At 28.7% G+C, this 16,588-nt stretch overlaps 2 protein-coding genes across 3 annotated transcripts in view; one reads left to right on the top strand and one right to left on the bottom strand.

Moving 5' to 3' along the window:
- LOC142329331 (UMP-CMP kinase 2, mitochondrial-like) overlaps positions 1-10,455 on the top strand; it is a 58,591-nt gene extending 48,136 nt beyond the window's left edge. The window contains exons 5-6 of one of the 2 annotated variants that reach the window (XR_012757469.1): positions 7,733-7,816; positions 9,981-10,455. Coding sequence is in view for 1 of the 2 variants with exons in the window: in XM_075373817.1 (XP_075229932.1) it covers positions 9,981-9,984 (4 nt within the window). In the remaining variant the exon portion in view is untranslated. The remainder of the gene's footprint in view (positions 1-7,732; positions 7,817-9,980) is intronic. The other variant, XM_075373817.1, reaches the window with a different exon arrangement.
- Positions 1-16,588, bottom strand: part of barr (non-SMC condensin I complex subunit H) — a 40,873-nt gene that overhangs the window by 17,181 nt on the left and 7,104 nt on the right. The window contains exons 4-7 of the mRNA XM_075373815.1: positions 8,696-8,788; positions 5,568-5,792; positions 2,767-2,998; positions 1,637-1,846 (exon numbers count right to left, since the gene is read on the bottom strand). Of these exons, the coding sequence (XP_075229930.1) occupies positions 1,637-1,846; positions 2,767-2,998; positions 5,568-5,792; positions 8,696-8,788 (760 nt within the window). The remainder of the gene's footprint in view (positions 1-1,636; positions 1,847-2,766; positions 2,999-5,567; positions 5,793-8,695; positions 8,789-16,588) is intronic.

Below are 16,588 nucleotides of genomic sequence, written 5' to 3' on the forward strand. Positions count from 1 at the left end.
ATAGATTCACAGCCTTAAGAAATAGTAAGATAACATTTTTTTCAAATGTCAGCCCCTAATTTAGATTTACGATGCAATGCCGCATTACAGACACAATTCACAGGGAAGTGGTGTACAATTAGTTCACAGTCGCAGCGAACACAAACAGGTGCATCAGTCTGGGTCATGAGATGTACATGAATGGATTTAATGTGCCCTATTCACAAACATCAAATAATAGCATCCTCTTAACAATTATTCCTGCTTAAAGAGCTCCATACTGATACAGTGTTCTTAATTGGAAAAGTTTATTAATGGTAGCATTCCACTCTGCCACTCATCACAAACCACTCTCTTAAGAAACCAGATAAGATCATTCAAAATAACACAATTAGTGAAAAGAGGCTGCAAACAAGCCTCTTTTGCCATACTATCATACGTTCATTGGCTGGAGATCCAGCAGAACCTCACATTTATGTTATGGTGAATCATTTTAAAAATAACAGATTGTATCTCATGCACAACAGGGTTCTAGAGTACATATCACTAATCGCCTGCAAGGCACTCATGGAATCTGAACAGACAAGTATGAGTCAACATGTTGGGATAATTATATTTACAGCCTTACTAATAGCATACAGCTCCATATTGAAAACACTGATAGTACTGGGAAGGCAAAACATGTATGTACAACTGCCAAACATAGAAGCACAACCAACGTAGTTATCTTGTTAGAGCTATCTGTATAAACTATACCATCAGGATTTATGCTATTTACAATATTATAAAATTTTCCTTGTAAGATAACCGGATTCATGTACTTTTTGATATTGAAAAGACTAATGCAAACATTTACAAGAGAAGGCCGCCATGCGGGGTAATAATATTCAGTAACAGTAAGAACTGGAGGTAATTGTTTACTTAAAAATAAGAAAAGGCGCTGAGCTCTGATGTCTAGCGGAGCAGTAGATCTCGGCTGTTCCTGATATCGACTAAAATGCAGGTTAGAGAACATCGGCATCAAAGGTTGAATGATTTGGTTGCGCTTTAATCCAAGCTACAAAGGAGCAGATCATTTGGTTTTATCTATACCAAAGAGATGGCTAACCACTGTCCACTAGAAGACTTACCCCACAGGGCTTAAATAAAATACACCTGTAGCAAAATGGACAAATGAATGATGGACTACATCAAACATCATAAAATCAGTGGCTCATGCAAATGAATAAGCCACACAGCCGTAGTCCAAGCAGGAATGGACCACAGCTTGATAGAAGTACAACATGTATACTCGAACAGCTCCCCAATGTAAATTGAAAAATCTTCAAATAAAAAATACAAAACAGATTTCCACACACAATTTATTATAGCGTTTATGTTTATGGCAAACAAGATAACACTTCCCTGTGTTATTCCATTTTCTAGTGTGAAATTGTCAGATACCATCGTTACAACCCAAACTTAAAAGGACCAACTACTGAGGAAAACTTTGAATGCAAATTATGTAAAAAAAGATATGCTCCTTTAAAGTAATTTCTTCCCTTACGGTATATTCTTCCATGTAATAAAACTGTTCTGTTGATACCTATTTGTATTTTTTAATAATAAAACAGTACTACTTCCTTCCAGATACAGCACATATATCTAAATACTTTACCTGGAGTCATAAAGTTGTCATCATCAGAAGTAATATCCTGAGAATCAGTGCATATACCTCTATCAACAATCACTGATTTATCCTCAAGTGTTTGCATTGCTTCATTTTCTATTTCACTGATTGTTGAAGTACAATTTTTATCATTCGATTTTTTATCCCACTCAAATTTAAACGAAGAGCTAAATAATGGTGAATTTATAGATAGAGAATCTGAAAAAAATATACAAATGCAATAAACAAAAGCCAAACACAATTTTATAATTCATAATAATTTTAACATATTAACGCTAACATTTTCTAATTTACTATTTATATAGGCGTTCCTCAGCATTAAAATGAATAATCAAATAAAAGATAATGTTTATATTTGCAAAATATTTGTTATATTATACTCAACTCTGATTTAGTGACTTGTTATTTATTATAGAAATATACTAAGTTTGTTATTTGCCTTAACATTCAGCTGATGCATTAATTATTTATCTAGTTATATAAACTTATAAGAGAAAAGAAATAACCCTACTAAATTAATTAACAGCTACAATGTTAATCTAAGCACATAATTGCAAAAATTAACATCCCTTATACATCTACTAATATATATAATAAAAGTGGAAGTAATACAAAATGATAGAAGGAAACATGGCAATACCCTATCTATATAAGCGGCACTGCTGAAAGGAAGTGGGCATTATATGTTTCCTTGGCACCTGGTATTAAATAAATCTTTTAAGTTAATTTTCAAAAACTCCATTAATCATATTCTTCTTTTGAATTCCCAATTTTTACAATCCATTCAATTAACACTGATAAAATATTCAGCCCATTACTGCAACGCACAGATAGGTTTAATCTTAATTTTGCACAACAGTTCATCTTCAAAAAGTACGAATTTAAGATAATTACAAGAAACTTAGCTTTAACAGAAAATATGCAACTAAGAGAAAAAGTTTTATTATATTCTAATCATTAAACTTAAAATCAGTAAAATAAGCCACTCTTCTACCATCCTAACCTTATTCATTCAGATTTAAGTCTCCAAAGAGATGTACATTAAAATGCTTACAAATGGCAAACAATAAATATGATATTAAATATTTACAATGATAAATGTAATTTAATACACCTACCAGGAAACTCTGTCTCTACAGTTGATTGTTCACATGATGTTTGTGTTGATGTTTTGTCAGGCATAAGTGAAACAGAATCTTTTAAAAGCGATAAACCAGCTCCACGACTTTGTGTCATTCTTGACAGATTAAATAGTGCTGTGAAATTCGGTTCAATAGCTTTACGAGACATCCAGTTAGCTACTTCTATACAATTTCTATTAACTGCTTTTGATGATGAAGCTAAAACTGCCTAATAACAAAATTGCAATTACAATTAAAAATTACACTTCTTTAAAATGTAAAAATCAAATCAAATGAGAAACATTATGGGTGAATATAATTTCCTACTTATAATTATAATTATAATTATAATAAATTATAATTATAATAAAAGTAGGCTTTTCAAAAGCATTCATCTAACAATAAAAGAAAATTATTAATTACTCATTATTGGGTACTACTGAACGGGGTTTACAATTACATAATTTGAATGCAACACAATAATTATCACTTGCAATTCAAGTTTTCTTTAATTCTTTGAGAACCACTTAATAACTTTTTGTCAATCCCAATTTATCAAAAAAAAAGTACCACTTGATGATTTATCTCCAAAAAAAACATGAATAACAATTTAAAGCAGATGTAAAAGTAAAGTTAATACTGTTTTAATGGCAGTCAGCTGGTTATAGAAGTTAAAAAACATAACATCAGTAGTTATAATAGAAAACAACTTTCTTGTTGACTTCTATAACTGCGCATAATCAGAATATAAACAAATGTTTTATTTGATTTTTAAAGTGTATTTTAATAATCAATCATCTTTTTATTTGTTGTAACATAATTTTAGAGTTAGTATTGCATAATACTTAAAATTTTATTTTATTAATAATTCTAATATTTGGATCTTAAAGGGGAATTTTAATTAAAATTTAATTTGGCTATAACTCTGGAACCAATGAAAATAAGTACCACTTACAAAATATCATTGAAAAGCTCTCATTGAATACTTGTTACTGCAGTTAAAAAAAGTCCAAAATACAAAAGGGCTTTTTTGGACAATTTTGGTTCAGACGATTGCAATTAAAAAGGGAGGTGCACAACTAAATGTTACAACAGACCTAAATCCAAAATTTTAACATCCTATGATGAATCAATTTGAGTTATGCAACATACATACGTACGTATATAAAATACATACATACATACTTACATATTAACAGATGTCACGCCGAAACTAGTCAAAATGGATTCGGGGATGGTTAAAATGGCTATTCCGTTGAAATCTGAAAACCAAAATTTTTCGCGATCACAATACTTCCTTTACTTCGTACAAGGAAGTAAAAATAGATGTGATTAAATTGTTGTTATTATTAAAAAATTTCTAAGGTAAAAACATCATTTGTCATGGCTATTAAGACCAAAATTTTTTACTGAAAATTTTAGCCTTATTGATTAATTATTATTGATTCCTTTAAATATTAATTAAGTCATTAATAAACCCTTTGCTGTATTTGAATTAAAAATTTATCAGGGCAAAGCCAGGAATGATATTCAATTCTTTGCTGGCATTGTTTGTTTCCTTTCTTCTTATATGATTCTTTTATTTTTCATTATTATCAGTTGCGTATTTTCATTATTATTTGCTTGACAATTTTCTTTATTATTTCATTAAACAATCTGATCAATTTCATTACTAGAACACTGACTTTGCATGCCTGTCACTTACATCATTACCTTCAGTATTATTTGTACCATTGCTTCATCGTTTACGCTACTGTTATTATGTTTTTCTTCAACAACTTCTTTATTAAGTAGTTCAACTTCCATTATCTACCATGTGCATAAGGCTACATACGGGACATTTTACCATATGGAAACTTAATAATAATTCAGAAAAACCTAATACAGGCATAATGGTATACAAAAAAGTTTTATGTGAAGATTACAAATATTCTGAAAAACTCAATGTAAGAGTCAATGTAATCCCATGTAACAGCAACAAATGAGATTTATCCAAACAATAAGAAAGCTTGCATTTGAAAGGTTTTGAAAATTTACTTTATTAATTTTTAAATATGGCTTAATAAGTAGGAGGTCTGACCAAATGCTAGAGAAAGACCAAAACTATCAAAAGAAACAAAAATCCTACTTCAGCAAAAAAAAAAAAAAAAAAAAAAAAAAAAACTTTAATACCGAAGATTTTCCAAGCGATGATATATTTAAATTATAAAAATAAATATTAACGTATAAATATAAATACAAATATTTTTAAAGATTAAATTCAAATATAAATTATTTGAATTTGGCCTCTAATATCTATATCTAGATATGTAATATTTATACTGTAAATCGTACCTATCAGAAGGCAACATATTTTTAAAAAATAGTTACAAAGCAACACAACACACATTATAAGTATAGGAGTATGGCAAAAGGCAGAAAGAACAACTATGCAATCATTAGGAGAAGATTAAAAGTTCAAAACATCCCCAAATATTTTTCAAAGTAGCTTCATAAGTCAAACTCAAAATCCTTTACAATAACTACACATATATCATTTAGATCAATATCAATAAGCTAAAGTTCAGGTTAAAGGCACAATTCTCTGCTGTTTACGGTTTTTCCTCCTATACTTTCCATCTTTTCATCTTTCTCATTGAAATAAGTAGAAGCTGATTGTAATAGGAAAAAAGAACTGCAGATGTTAGGTAACACTGTATACTAACACACCAACATAATATTCAGATTAATTTTATCTCACTTAACAAATTCAGGTAAAAAGATTTTTGATAAAATAAAAATAACAAGTTGCCATCTACCTTTCTTTTTTTAGTTCTACCACGATTAGATATTTCTTCATCATCATCATCATCATCATCATTATCTCCTTCTTGTCTATCAACAGAACTGTTTAGATCTTTTGACTTCTTTTTCTTTTTATCTGCTGTAGCTAAACCTGTGACTATTTCCATTATACCTAAATGAACATTATCCACACGACATGCATAGATTCTAGTACTTGCATCCAAACCACAACTCATCGTCTAAAATAAAAATGAAAAATTTATAAGTTAAAGTTAAACTGATAAACAACAAAAATATACTTAATATATTCACAAGTTAATAAAATAATATATAGTTCACTTTACGAGTGGTTGCTGTACACTGAAAAAAAAAAATTTTTTTGCAATATATATGTCTAAATCTTTGATTGATTTCACAACTGCTCCATCTTATATTATATCCAAAATAATAGATAAAATACTTAGATTAAAAATAAATTTGGATTATAAATAGAATATAAAAACGGACTGATTTGAATTTGTAAATAAATTAAAAGATTTAACAATTGGAGAAAAAAATAGGATGGTAAGTTATAACATTAATAATATGTGCCTTAGCATACCCATAGAGAAAACAATTCAAATAATAAAAAAAAAAATTAATATACAATAATGAAGACCCATTGTTTATTGATAATATTATTACTATTGTAGAAATATTTGCAAACAAAATTACTTTAAACTTAATGATAAATCTTATACTCAGGAAAATACTTTACCAATTGGTTTTCCATTATCAGCTATCATGTTCGAAATTTATTTAAGGATTTTGAAAATAAAATTATTTATGACATTATTCATACTCATGATATTCTATTATCGACTCAGTATGTTGATGATGTCTTTGTAGTTTATAATCCCATTATACACAATAAACATTTAATAATTAATTTTATTCAAAATTAATTCTTATTATAATAGTTTGAAATTTACTTTTGAAATTGACATAAATAGAAAAATTAATTTTTTAGATGTTAATATCAAAATTAACAAAAATGATAATTTTATAATGTCAGTATATAGGAAATTCACAACCAATAAAATTACAATACATAGAAATTCAAATCATCCATGTTCACACAAAATTAATACATGTACAACCATGGTTAATAAAGCGATTAATTATAGAGTGTATTAAAAATAATAAATTAAACAAAAAATAGATATTATAAAAACAAATTGCTAACATAATGGTTATGTTTCTTTAATTGATAATAAATACAAAAAACAAATTTCAAAAATTGATAATACTACAACTCTTATACCTATAAATGATACACAAAAAATTGACAACATATATTTAAAGTTATAATAGTTATACACTGATAGCTATAATAGTTATACACTGATAATGTTGTTGAAAATATAACTAATATTTACAATAAAAGTAAATTTAAACCGACATGCAAAACAAAAAAATCATAAAATAAAATATTTAAAAAATAACAATCACATTGACTTATATAATTCATGCAGAATTTATAAAATAAAATGATCAATACATATAGATCAATACAAGTATGACCATATACATATAGGTAAGTACAATAGGTCTTTTAAAACTAGATTTTTAAAACATATTAGACATTATAAAAATGGTAAATTTGGTTTATCTAATGTTGCTGACCATCTTATTAATAACAAACATTCTGTATCTGATATTAGGACAAATTTGGAAATAGTGGAAATCAAGAAATTTAATTAAAATAATAATAGTAAAAGTTTGGACATTTTGGAGCGATTTTATATATATAAATAAAAAAAAAATTCCAACTTGATCAACTTTCAGACATATGAAGATGACACTTATAAAAGCAGTAACAGATGGCAGCATGTTTTTAGATAAAAGTAGAAATAATCATAATGTATATAAATAATTTAATTCAAATCTACTCAGTAAGGTAACATTGTCTGGCCAGGTTACATAGTATAAATTTGTTCTATTTATTTTTTTAATTTAAATTTAACTTTAAATTTTTTAATTATGATATCATATGTATATATATATATATATATATATATATATATATATATATATATATATATATATATATATATGTAGTTATTCTACTTAACTTACTTCATATGATTGAATATGTAATTGTAATTTTAATCTTTTAATTTTAATTTTTTTATGTTAGATATGTAATTTTATATAAATATATATGACTGATGATGCGGGATATCCGATGAAAGTGCTTTTGGAATAATTATGAAAAAATAATGTAAGTGTCACCTCATTTACTTTTTAATTCTGTACGTGGATGGTTCAAGTTGGTTTTTGATTAAAAAAATACAATACATTGGTAAAGAGGAATATGGGACTTATTCACTTTAGAAAATTTATTTTCACTTTATTAATCACTTTAAAAAATTTATTTATATATATATATTTTTTCCTTTAATAGTATAGGAAAATCAGTAAGAAAATAGTAAGGAAATCAGCGACTCTTACTTTTTTAAAAACTTCCTTTTAAATAAGCTGAAATTAAAATAAAAATAAAAGAATGCTTTTGCTCTTCATTACTAAAAATATGAGAGCAAAGAATATTTTTTTATATAACATTTCACTTAAAAAAAAAAACTATCACAGTAAGTGTATCATATGAGCAGATTTATGGTTTTAGTTAACCTTGATAATGTACTCAAAGATGCAGTTTTCACCTCTAAATCCAGTTCCTCTGAACTGATTCGCTTGAAAATCAATATGATTTTGCTACTATTAAGTTTACATCATCCTACAAAATTTCATCAAATAAGTTAAATATTGCACCCAGTAGAATTAAAAAAAGCTGAAAATGTACCCAAAAATCCTGTTGTTTGTATCTCGTAACTCCAGTTCCTCTGAACCAATTCGCTTGAGGATCAACAGGACTCTATTCCCAAGAGGTCTGGATCATCCCACCTGCTTTCATCAAAATCTGTTACGATTTGCGTCTGGTAGGGTGAACGAAAAAAAATATTATACATGCATATATATATATATATATATATAGACTAGACCAGGCGAAGTAGCTATTTCCAAATTCTTTGGAAATCTGTTAAAAACAAACATTAATTCCTACAAAACCTAAAAACTGATAGTAGATTAACAAGATACTTACAGGAAAATCTTTCATTGTTTTGTCATTTCGTTTTAGAAGTACAACCATATAATCTATTAGTTTCAGATTAAAAGCATTGTTTACGTTTATTTTCTGAAACAAAATAAAACGTAAGAAATCAAGATTTTTTCAATTACATTAAATGTTCATAAAATAAAAACACAAGAGAAACCATGAAAGCACACATTCACTTTTCTTTCATGATTAAAAATAAAAACATAACTTTTATTTAGAAATAATACTTAGGCATGAGATAAAACTATGAAAACTTCACTTAAAGCAATATTTCCTATATTCTACTGCATCCTAGCTGTATGATATACTGAAAATGAATTAAAATTCATCTTTATAATGGTGACTTTAAACACTTTGTCAAAGTGTTTTTATCACACAATTACATCAACAAAAATACCATTGATAATTTGTTTTCTTTTTATTCTATAATTATTAAAAATACTAAGTAATATGTTTAAAACACAGAAAAAGCTAAATAAGTAAGGAAAAGTATGATTGTTTTTTCTGTTTTAAATTTATAACGTTTAATGTTTTTAATAATTACAATAAGTTTTAAAAATATTATTGATATTATTATTTATGTAATATACACTATAAAAATGTTTTGATACAAGATATTAGCAATAATTATATTATAAAGAAATATTATTTTACACTTATTTTACCAATTCAGAATTGTAAATTGAATCTCCTAAAATTAGTTTTATCTTAAGTTCATTCAGCAACAATACTATTTGTTCACTAAATCTTATTCCATGAAAACAAAATAAAATTTTAATAGATAAATCTTCATCCCTCAAACTATGTATCGGAAGACAAAAAAAATGTATTATATTTGAGATAGCTGTAAAAAATTCTGAGAATTTGGTGCCTTTCATTTAAAATTGCAATCATGACATAGAAATTGTTGATACATAAGTTGGCAACAATTATGTCATAACATGAGCAACATTATATTTTTATCTTATCTCCAACCATAGTTACAGATGTGTGTTTGCATCATGAATGAATGAAACTAGTACTGTTAAAGAAATGTCATCATTGAATAGTAATAGAATAAAAATAAAAAATCAAATTTCCCATTTTGCTTAAAAATCATTGTCAAAAATATTAACACTCCTTGAAATATTATGAAAATGGGTGAAAAACATAAGTTTATGAATATTGAAGTGATTTTGTGGAGTAGTGACAGTGATGATGAAGTTCATATAAGTGACCATCTGGCACAAAAATGACAGGAACATTAAACATTTTTGAAATCTTGTTTTAGGTGAAGAAAGAAAATCTACTGAAGAAAACTGTAACAGAAATTGATGATCAAGAGATGATCAGAAGATGCACTGAATTTTATTGGCTTATTGTTCCAAGAATGTTGTCATCATATAAATTCATATGAGTCAAGAAGTACTTTGAATAGCATAATATATATTATTTCTGGACCTACAATTAAATTTCACAACTTGGCACCAGTGAATTGTTGCTCTAAGAAATTGACTAAAAATAAAGCACTACTAGGATGTTGATGACTTCATCAGAAAAAAAACAGTTAAGTTTTTAAATATGGTTTCCATGAATGTATCCTAAGACTTTATGAATGTTGGTAAAAATCTGCAGCTACAAACTGAAATTACCCTGAAAGAAATATAATTTTTTAATGTACACAATTTTTGTAAAGTAAATGTATGTACTTTTTAAATTTACCTCTCAGTTAAAAACATTATACCAAAATATTTTATTAATTTCAATATTTCACATTTTATAATTTACTTTCTACCTGGTTTCAAATGATAAAAATCATAGCAGTACAGTGAAATAAAAATAAATGACTTCAGTGCAATTTAACTAAAATAAATTTAGCAAAAATATTAATACGCCATTTCAAACAACAAAAACCGAACTATTTAAGTTTAATGAAATCTCAACAGGGCTCCAGAATTAAACACATCCTTGGATATTATTTTTTTCAAGAAAACCATAATTTCTTCAAGTGACACAATATAATCTCATCATTGGTGCACAAATAAAAGCTTATACAGAAATCTGTATTAAAAAAAAAATTACAAACCAACATCAAATTTCACTAAATTATCCAATACGACTCATTCATCCATCATAAATATATCAAAACTATTGTTTCAATAAAACTCAATTTTATGAAATACATACATTCTTATTTATTAATCAAACCAATTAACAGAAAAAACATTTGAAGAGTTAATAGTATAATTTAATTACATAAACATTTCAATAATTAAGAGAGTTTGCAATCAAGTGATGTTTTTTAAATGCCATTTTTGAGAATTGAGAAAGAATAAGGAACCTATTGGAGCGCATTATATAACAACATTCAATACACAAGAAGTTGTATGAATAATAAATTTTAGAGATACCTTAATCTGGAATCAGGCTCTAAAATGTTCATAAAAAGTACTTTCAGCAGAACAGAGCAACAGTTTACACAATCAATTGAACATGTCAATATCATTTCTAAATTTAATATCAAATTTCCAAATTTAATCTTGCAATCTCACAACCCCAAATAATTTTTTTCTGGTATCGCTTAAAAAATCAATGACTAGAAGATTTTAACAAGAAAGAAAGCAGCAACTCCCAAAACCTTCAGAGAAAGTCCACAGCAATTGATGTATATAAGTTAACTTTCACTTGAAACACTTCAAAAAGTGTATCCACTGCAATGAATACTGATTTTAAGAAAGAAGTTAGTAATTAATTATAATACATTACACGACTGAAATGTTCTACAATAATTTAAAATTTAGTTTTTCTTTCATTAATAAAACCACAGGGCAAAACAGTGAAGTAGGAAAAATTAAAAGTTTGATTATTAATTTGGCATTTGAATGAGAATGCTGAATTTGACAATATACTGTGAGTCATTTAATGTCATTCAGTTACCATAGAACAGTGGTCAGATAAACATCATGCTTTCTGTGTTAAATCATTTTATAAAAATGATGAGTTTGTGACAAATGTACAAAGGTTATTTAGCAATCATTCAATATTCAGCATCATCAGCAAGTACCATCTGTTCACGCAATTTACTTGTCAATTAAGAGGTTTGAGGATAATGGTTTCACATTAAATTTAAAACATAAAAGAGTATAACAGCTACATAAATAAGTATAAAAGATATTGAGAGCTGAAAACCCACTTCATTTTACATGAGAAACCGTTACACATTCCTAAGGTCACAGTGTGCACTTTCATCATCTTACACTACTATACTATTATTATAGTAGTATTATAGTAGTATTATTATAGTGTTAGAATGCCAAAAAAACACAGATAAGAGTTTGAACTGCTGTAATATATAGTCCAAAACATTCTGTGATCAAACATGCATTTAGTATTAAATATCAGTGTATCATCGATTCAATGGACCATCGAATCAGTGTAGCAACCATCGAATCATACATAAAGACGTAAGTTTCCACCCAAATAGAATTCAAATTGTTCAGAAACTAAAAGATGCTGATTTGGTTGTTCGGAAGAATTTTTTCAGGATAGTGATGAAAACTTAATCCCCACATGTTTATGGTCAGCTGAAGCTCATTTTCACCTTAACAGCTACATAAATAAGTATAAAAGATATTGAGAGCTGAAAACCCACTTCATTTTACATGAGAAACCGTTACACATTCCTAAGGTCACAGTGTGCACTTTCATCATCTTACACTACTATACTATTCTTTTTTCAAGATGATCAAGGAACCTTAAAAATTTTTAATTCAAGAAAAAGCTGCATGCATTACATAGACTATATTACAATAAGTATGGAAAATGTTTGATTATGACTAGATGTGTGAATAGATCACAATTATGGCTCTTGTCAACCATTATATTTAAAAAGCAAAATGGCATTTGAACTTTTTTAAGTTCAAATATTATTGAACTTAACTGTAGAAACATTCATCTAAAAAAAAACTTATTTAAATATAGGTGTTTTAAATTTTCCTACTTCACTGACATAGGTATGTCAGTGAAGTTTGTATAAATATAGGTATATTTATACAAACTTTAAAAAAGCACTGGTTGGTTTTTTGATATAATCCTTTCATGATATAATTAGTCACAATTTTTTCACACTTAAAATTAAAAATTTATTTTTTAACTTTGAAGAACGTATAACACAAATATAAAGTAAAAATAACCATTTCACTTAACTATTTATAAAATATCTAGGCCCGGTCGGTCGCGAAATAAAAACCCACACAAAAATCAGATGAACCTTTGCGCATATGTGTTGCGCAGCGTCTCCAGTATGGCCTTCAAACACTGTGTCACTTCATTTAGTTCTGAACATGCAGCTAGCACATAAACATGTCTACAACAATAGCATCTCCCGCCAAGTGTGAAGTGCGTGCAGTAATTAGATTTCTTCAGGCTGAGGGGTGTGTGTAATGCAGCTGAAATTCATAGACGAATAACTAATGTGTACAGTGAAACTTCAATGAGTGATAGCAAAGTGCGACAATGGTGCAGGGCGTACAGATGTTCATGATGCAGGCGGTCAGGGAAGGAAGCGCATGTCAACTGATGATCTTGTTGGGCGAGTGGATGAGGCAATTTGAGAAAATCGTCAGTTCACAATTTCTGTATTGAGCGATTCGTTTCCTGAAATTTCATGCTCAGCTCTCTATACCATTGTGAGTGAGAGACTTCAGTACCGCAAACTGTGTGCGAGATGTGTTCCCAAAATGCTGGCCAACCATCACAAAACAATGAGAATGGACGTCTCCCTAACATTTCTCCAGCGCTACCACAATGAAGGAGAAGATTTTTTGAACAAAATTGTCACAGGGGACGAGACATGGGTCCATTTTGAAACTGAAGAAACAAAAGAACAATCCAAACAGTGGATGCATTCTCATTCTCCCAGTAAACCAAAGAAGTTCAAGCGAACCTTCTCCAACAGAAAGTGTATGGCTACTGTGTTCTGGGACCGGAATGGAGTTCTCTTGGTGGAATTCATGGAACGTGGCACGACCATCACTGCAGCCTCATACTGCGTGACTCTTCAACGTCTACGAACGGCAATGCAGAATAAGCAGAGAGGAATGTTGTCATCAGGAATTGTCTTTCTCCATGACAATGCTCGGCCGCACACTGCAGCTGTAACAAAGAAGCTTCTGCAGCGTTTTCATCAGGAAGTGTTTGATCACCCACCATGCAGCCCGGACTTGGCTCCATCCAATTTTCACCTCTTTACTCACATGAAACACTGGCTAGGAGGACAACATTTTGGCACAGACATCGAGCTGCAGACCAGTGTAGAAACATGGCTGAAAACACAGGCGCCTCCGTCTATGACGAGGGTATTGGAAAGTTGGTACCACACTACGACAAATATCTAAATCGGAGTGGCAACTATGAAGAGAAATAGCGTAACTATGTAAGTACTTGTTATGAAGAAAAAATTTTTTATTTTCACTGTGGTTTTAACTTCGTGACCGATCGGACCTTGAAAAAAAATAACCCTCATAAAAGTTAAAACACTATATAAACAAAATAAAAATAAAAATGTTATTATTACCAACAGATATTACTATTTAAATCAAGTAGTGATTACTGGTCTACTTAAGTAGTAAAAAGGCATTACAGCACAATCTTTTGTCTAATAACAGCTTGGGTAAACCGATTTAACCTAAATTTTATAGGAAAATTCTGATACTATAGCCTGTCTCAAGAAGCAGTGCAGCATTTGTAAATATTAATTCAGCATGTATGAGTAATATCTCAGTAGCTTAGGCTGAACCATTCTGTCACTCCTAAGTGCAACTGCAATTATATACTATAAGTTATCACTTGTCTGATGCAATGACATGCTGATGATAAGCAATTAAAGATTTTGTTGAGTCTTTGATGTTTAATAACAATAAGATCATTTGAAATGCTTCGCAAAATTAATTAGTTCAGTGAAAGAAAATATTTCAATCTATGTTACAATCTGTATGGTACATACTGGTACTCTGTATGGTACAATCAAGTTTTATACTTCATTTTCATAGGTTTATTCAGTGTTATTTTCATTAAATTTAATTTATCTTTTGTATTTGTGCCAATCAGGTTTAATAATGAGCGATTATGTTGTGAAATATAAACCGGAAAAACCTTTAAATTGTTCCAAAAAAAAAAAAAAAATCAGCAACATATATATGAAACTTTACAACACAATAACCTTGAAACTGTAATTAGAGACATTGCTCGGAAAGCAAATAGTGCAATAGTTGTTAGCGAAAGAACAATTTTCTCATCCTTTCCTCAGGATGAAATCACAAAATCAAAAAATTGTGTCATGTTGCATCATCATCCATACTACTCCAATTTTAACCTGATAGAATCGATATATGCATAAGTCATACATTACATTGGAAGTAATAACAAAATTAGGTTAAGTGATGTAAAACATTTATTGATAGAAGATGTTAATAGAGAAGATGCAGATGCTTGGAAAAATGGTATTCCCCATGTAATTACAGAAGATAAAAAAAAGAGAAGTGGGCAGACAGTTTGCATGAAAATATTATTGAAGATATACTGATAAATTTGGGAAACAATGAGATACAGTATGTGAGCACTACATACAGATGCTGCAGCAATTAGTAAACACTATACCAGCAGACTTGCTAGAGTACACATGGTTTCAGCAGGACAATGATATGGCTCATACAGCCAAAATTATGATTTTCTTGCATCAGTGTTTCATGGACAAGTGATTTCGAAGGCATTGTGGCCCCTCGGTCACCTTGATTTATCCCTTCCTGACTTTTTCTTGTGGGAATACCATAAGGATTCTGCTTACAAAACGCATCCTCACACCATTTCTGAACTGTAGAGCAAAACTGAATGGTGTACCGCTGCAATTACCCACTAAATGTTACATGTGTTTAAGAGCATGCGACTTACGTCATATTCAATTAGGTGAATCACATAATGGAGGCCACTTTCAACAACTATTGTAACCTATCATTTTTCCATAAGCTTGCGTCACTTTTTGAACACCCATAAAAAATCATGTCAGTTCTAAAATGTAACCAATCATTAAAAAGGGAAATAGGAGACTGATTTGCAAGGATTTTTTAATAAAGAATATCAATATTAGGATTAAAGGATAAATATCATTTTAAAGGAATATAATATTTTAAATGATCATAACTTAAAAATTAATGATTTTAGTTTATGGAACTCAGAGAGAAGAGCAATCTAGCTTTAGAAGTAGAGCTCATATAGACCTTGATCAAAATCATTGAAAAGCAATAAAAATATAAACACTGAATACTTAATACTTATAGTAGGTATTTCAAAATTGTTTGTCAGGAAAAAGTTGTAGGAGACATTACAGCAAAAAGAAAATTTTCAGGTGATTCTCTAAATATATAGTTATAAAAAGAAATCCATTGCTAAGGTAACAAAAACAGTAAATGTAAATTGGCAAGTTCAAGATCTTTATATTTTCAAATTCTTTGCAACATTTATACTGATGATCTTTTCGACATTACATGGATAATATCAGAAATTTTATGTATGTCCTACAATCAGAAGAATTTGACTGTTAATGCTATTCGCATTAATCTAATAGTTGTGGCTAATAATGGGTATTGTTTATAAGAAATCATTTGAATCTGTTTATCTGCAGAGTGCAGTATGATTGAGCCAGGGAAGAAAACTAAAGTAATTTTTTTTGTTTTTATTTTTTTTAACTGAACAAACAAGTTGTTCATGTTCTAACATTAATTTTTACACATCCGTGTGCTAAATTAAATTTCTGTTTAGATGAAAACTATGAAGGTTTTCATTCTCTTTCCATTAGTATAAATTATGCTAAGTTAATCTAACAAATAAAGATCATCAGTCATT

Source organism: Lycorma delicatula, chromosome 8, assembly GCF_047948215.1.
Source record: "Lycorma delicatula isolate Av1 chromosome 8, ASM4794821v1, whole genome shotgun sequence".
NCBI lineage: Eukaryota > Metazoa > Arthropoda > Insecta > Hemiptera > Fulgoridae > Lycorma > Lycorma delicatula.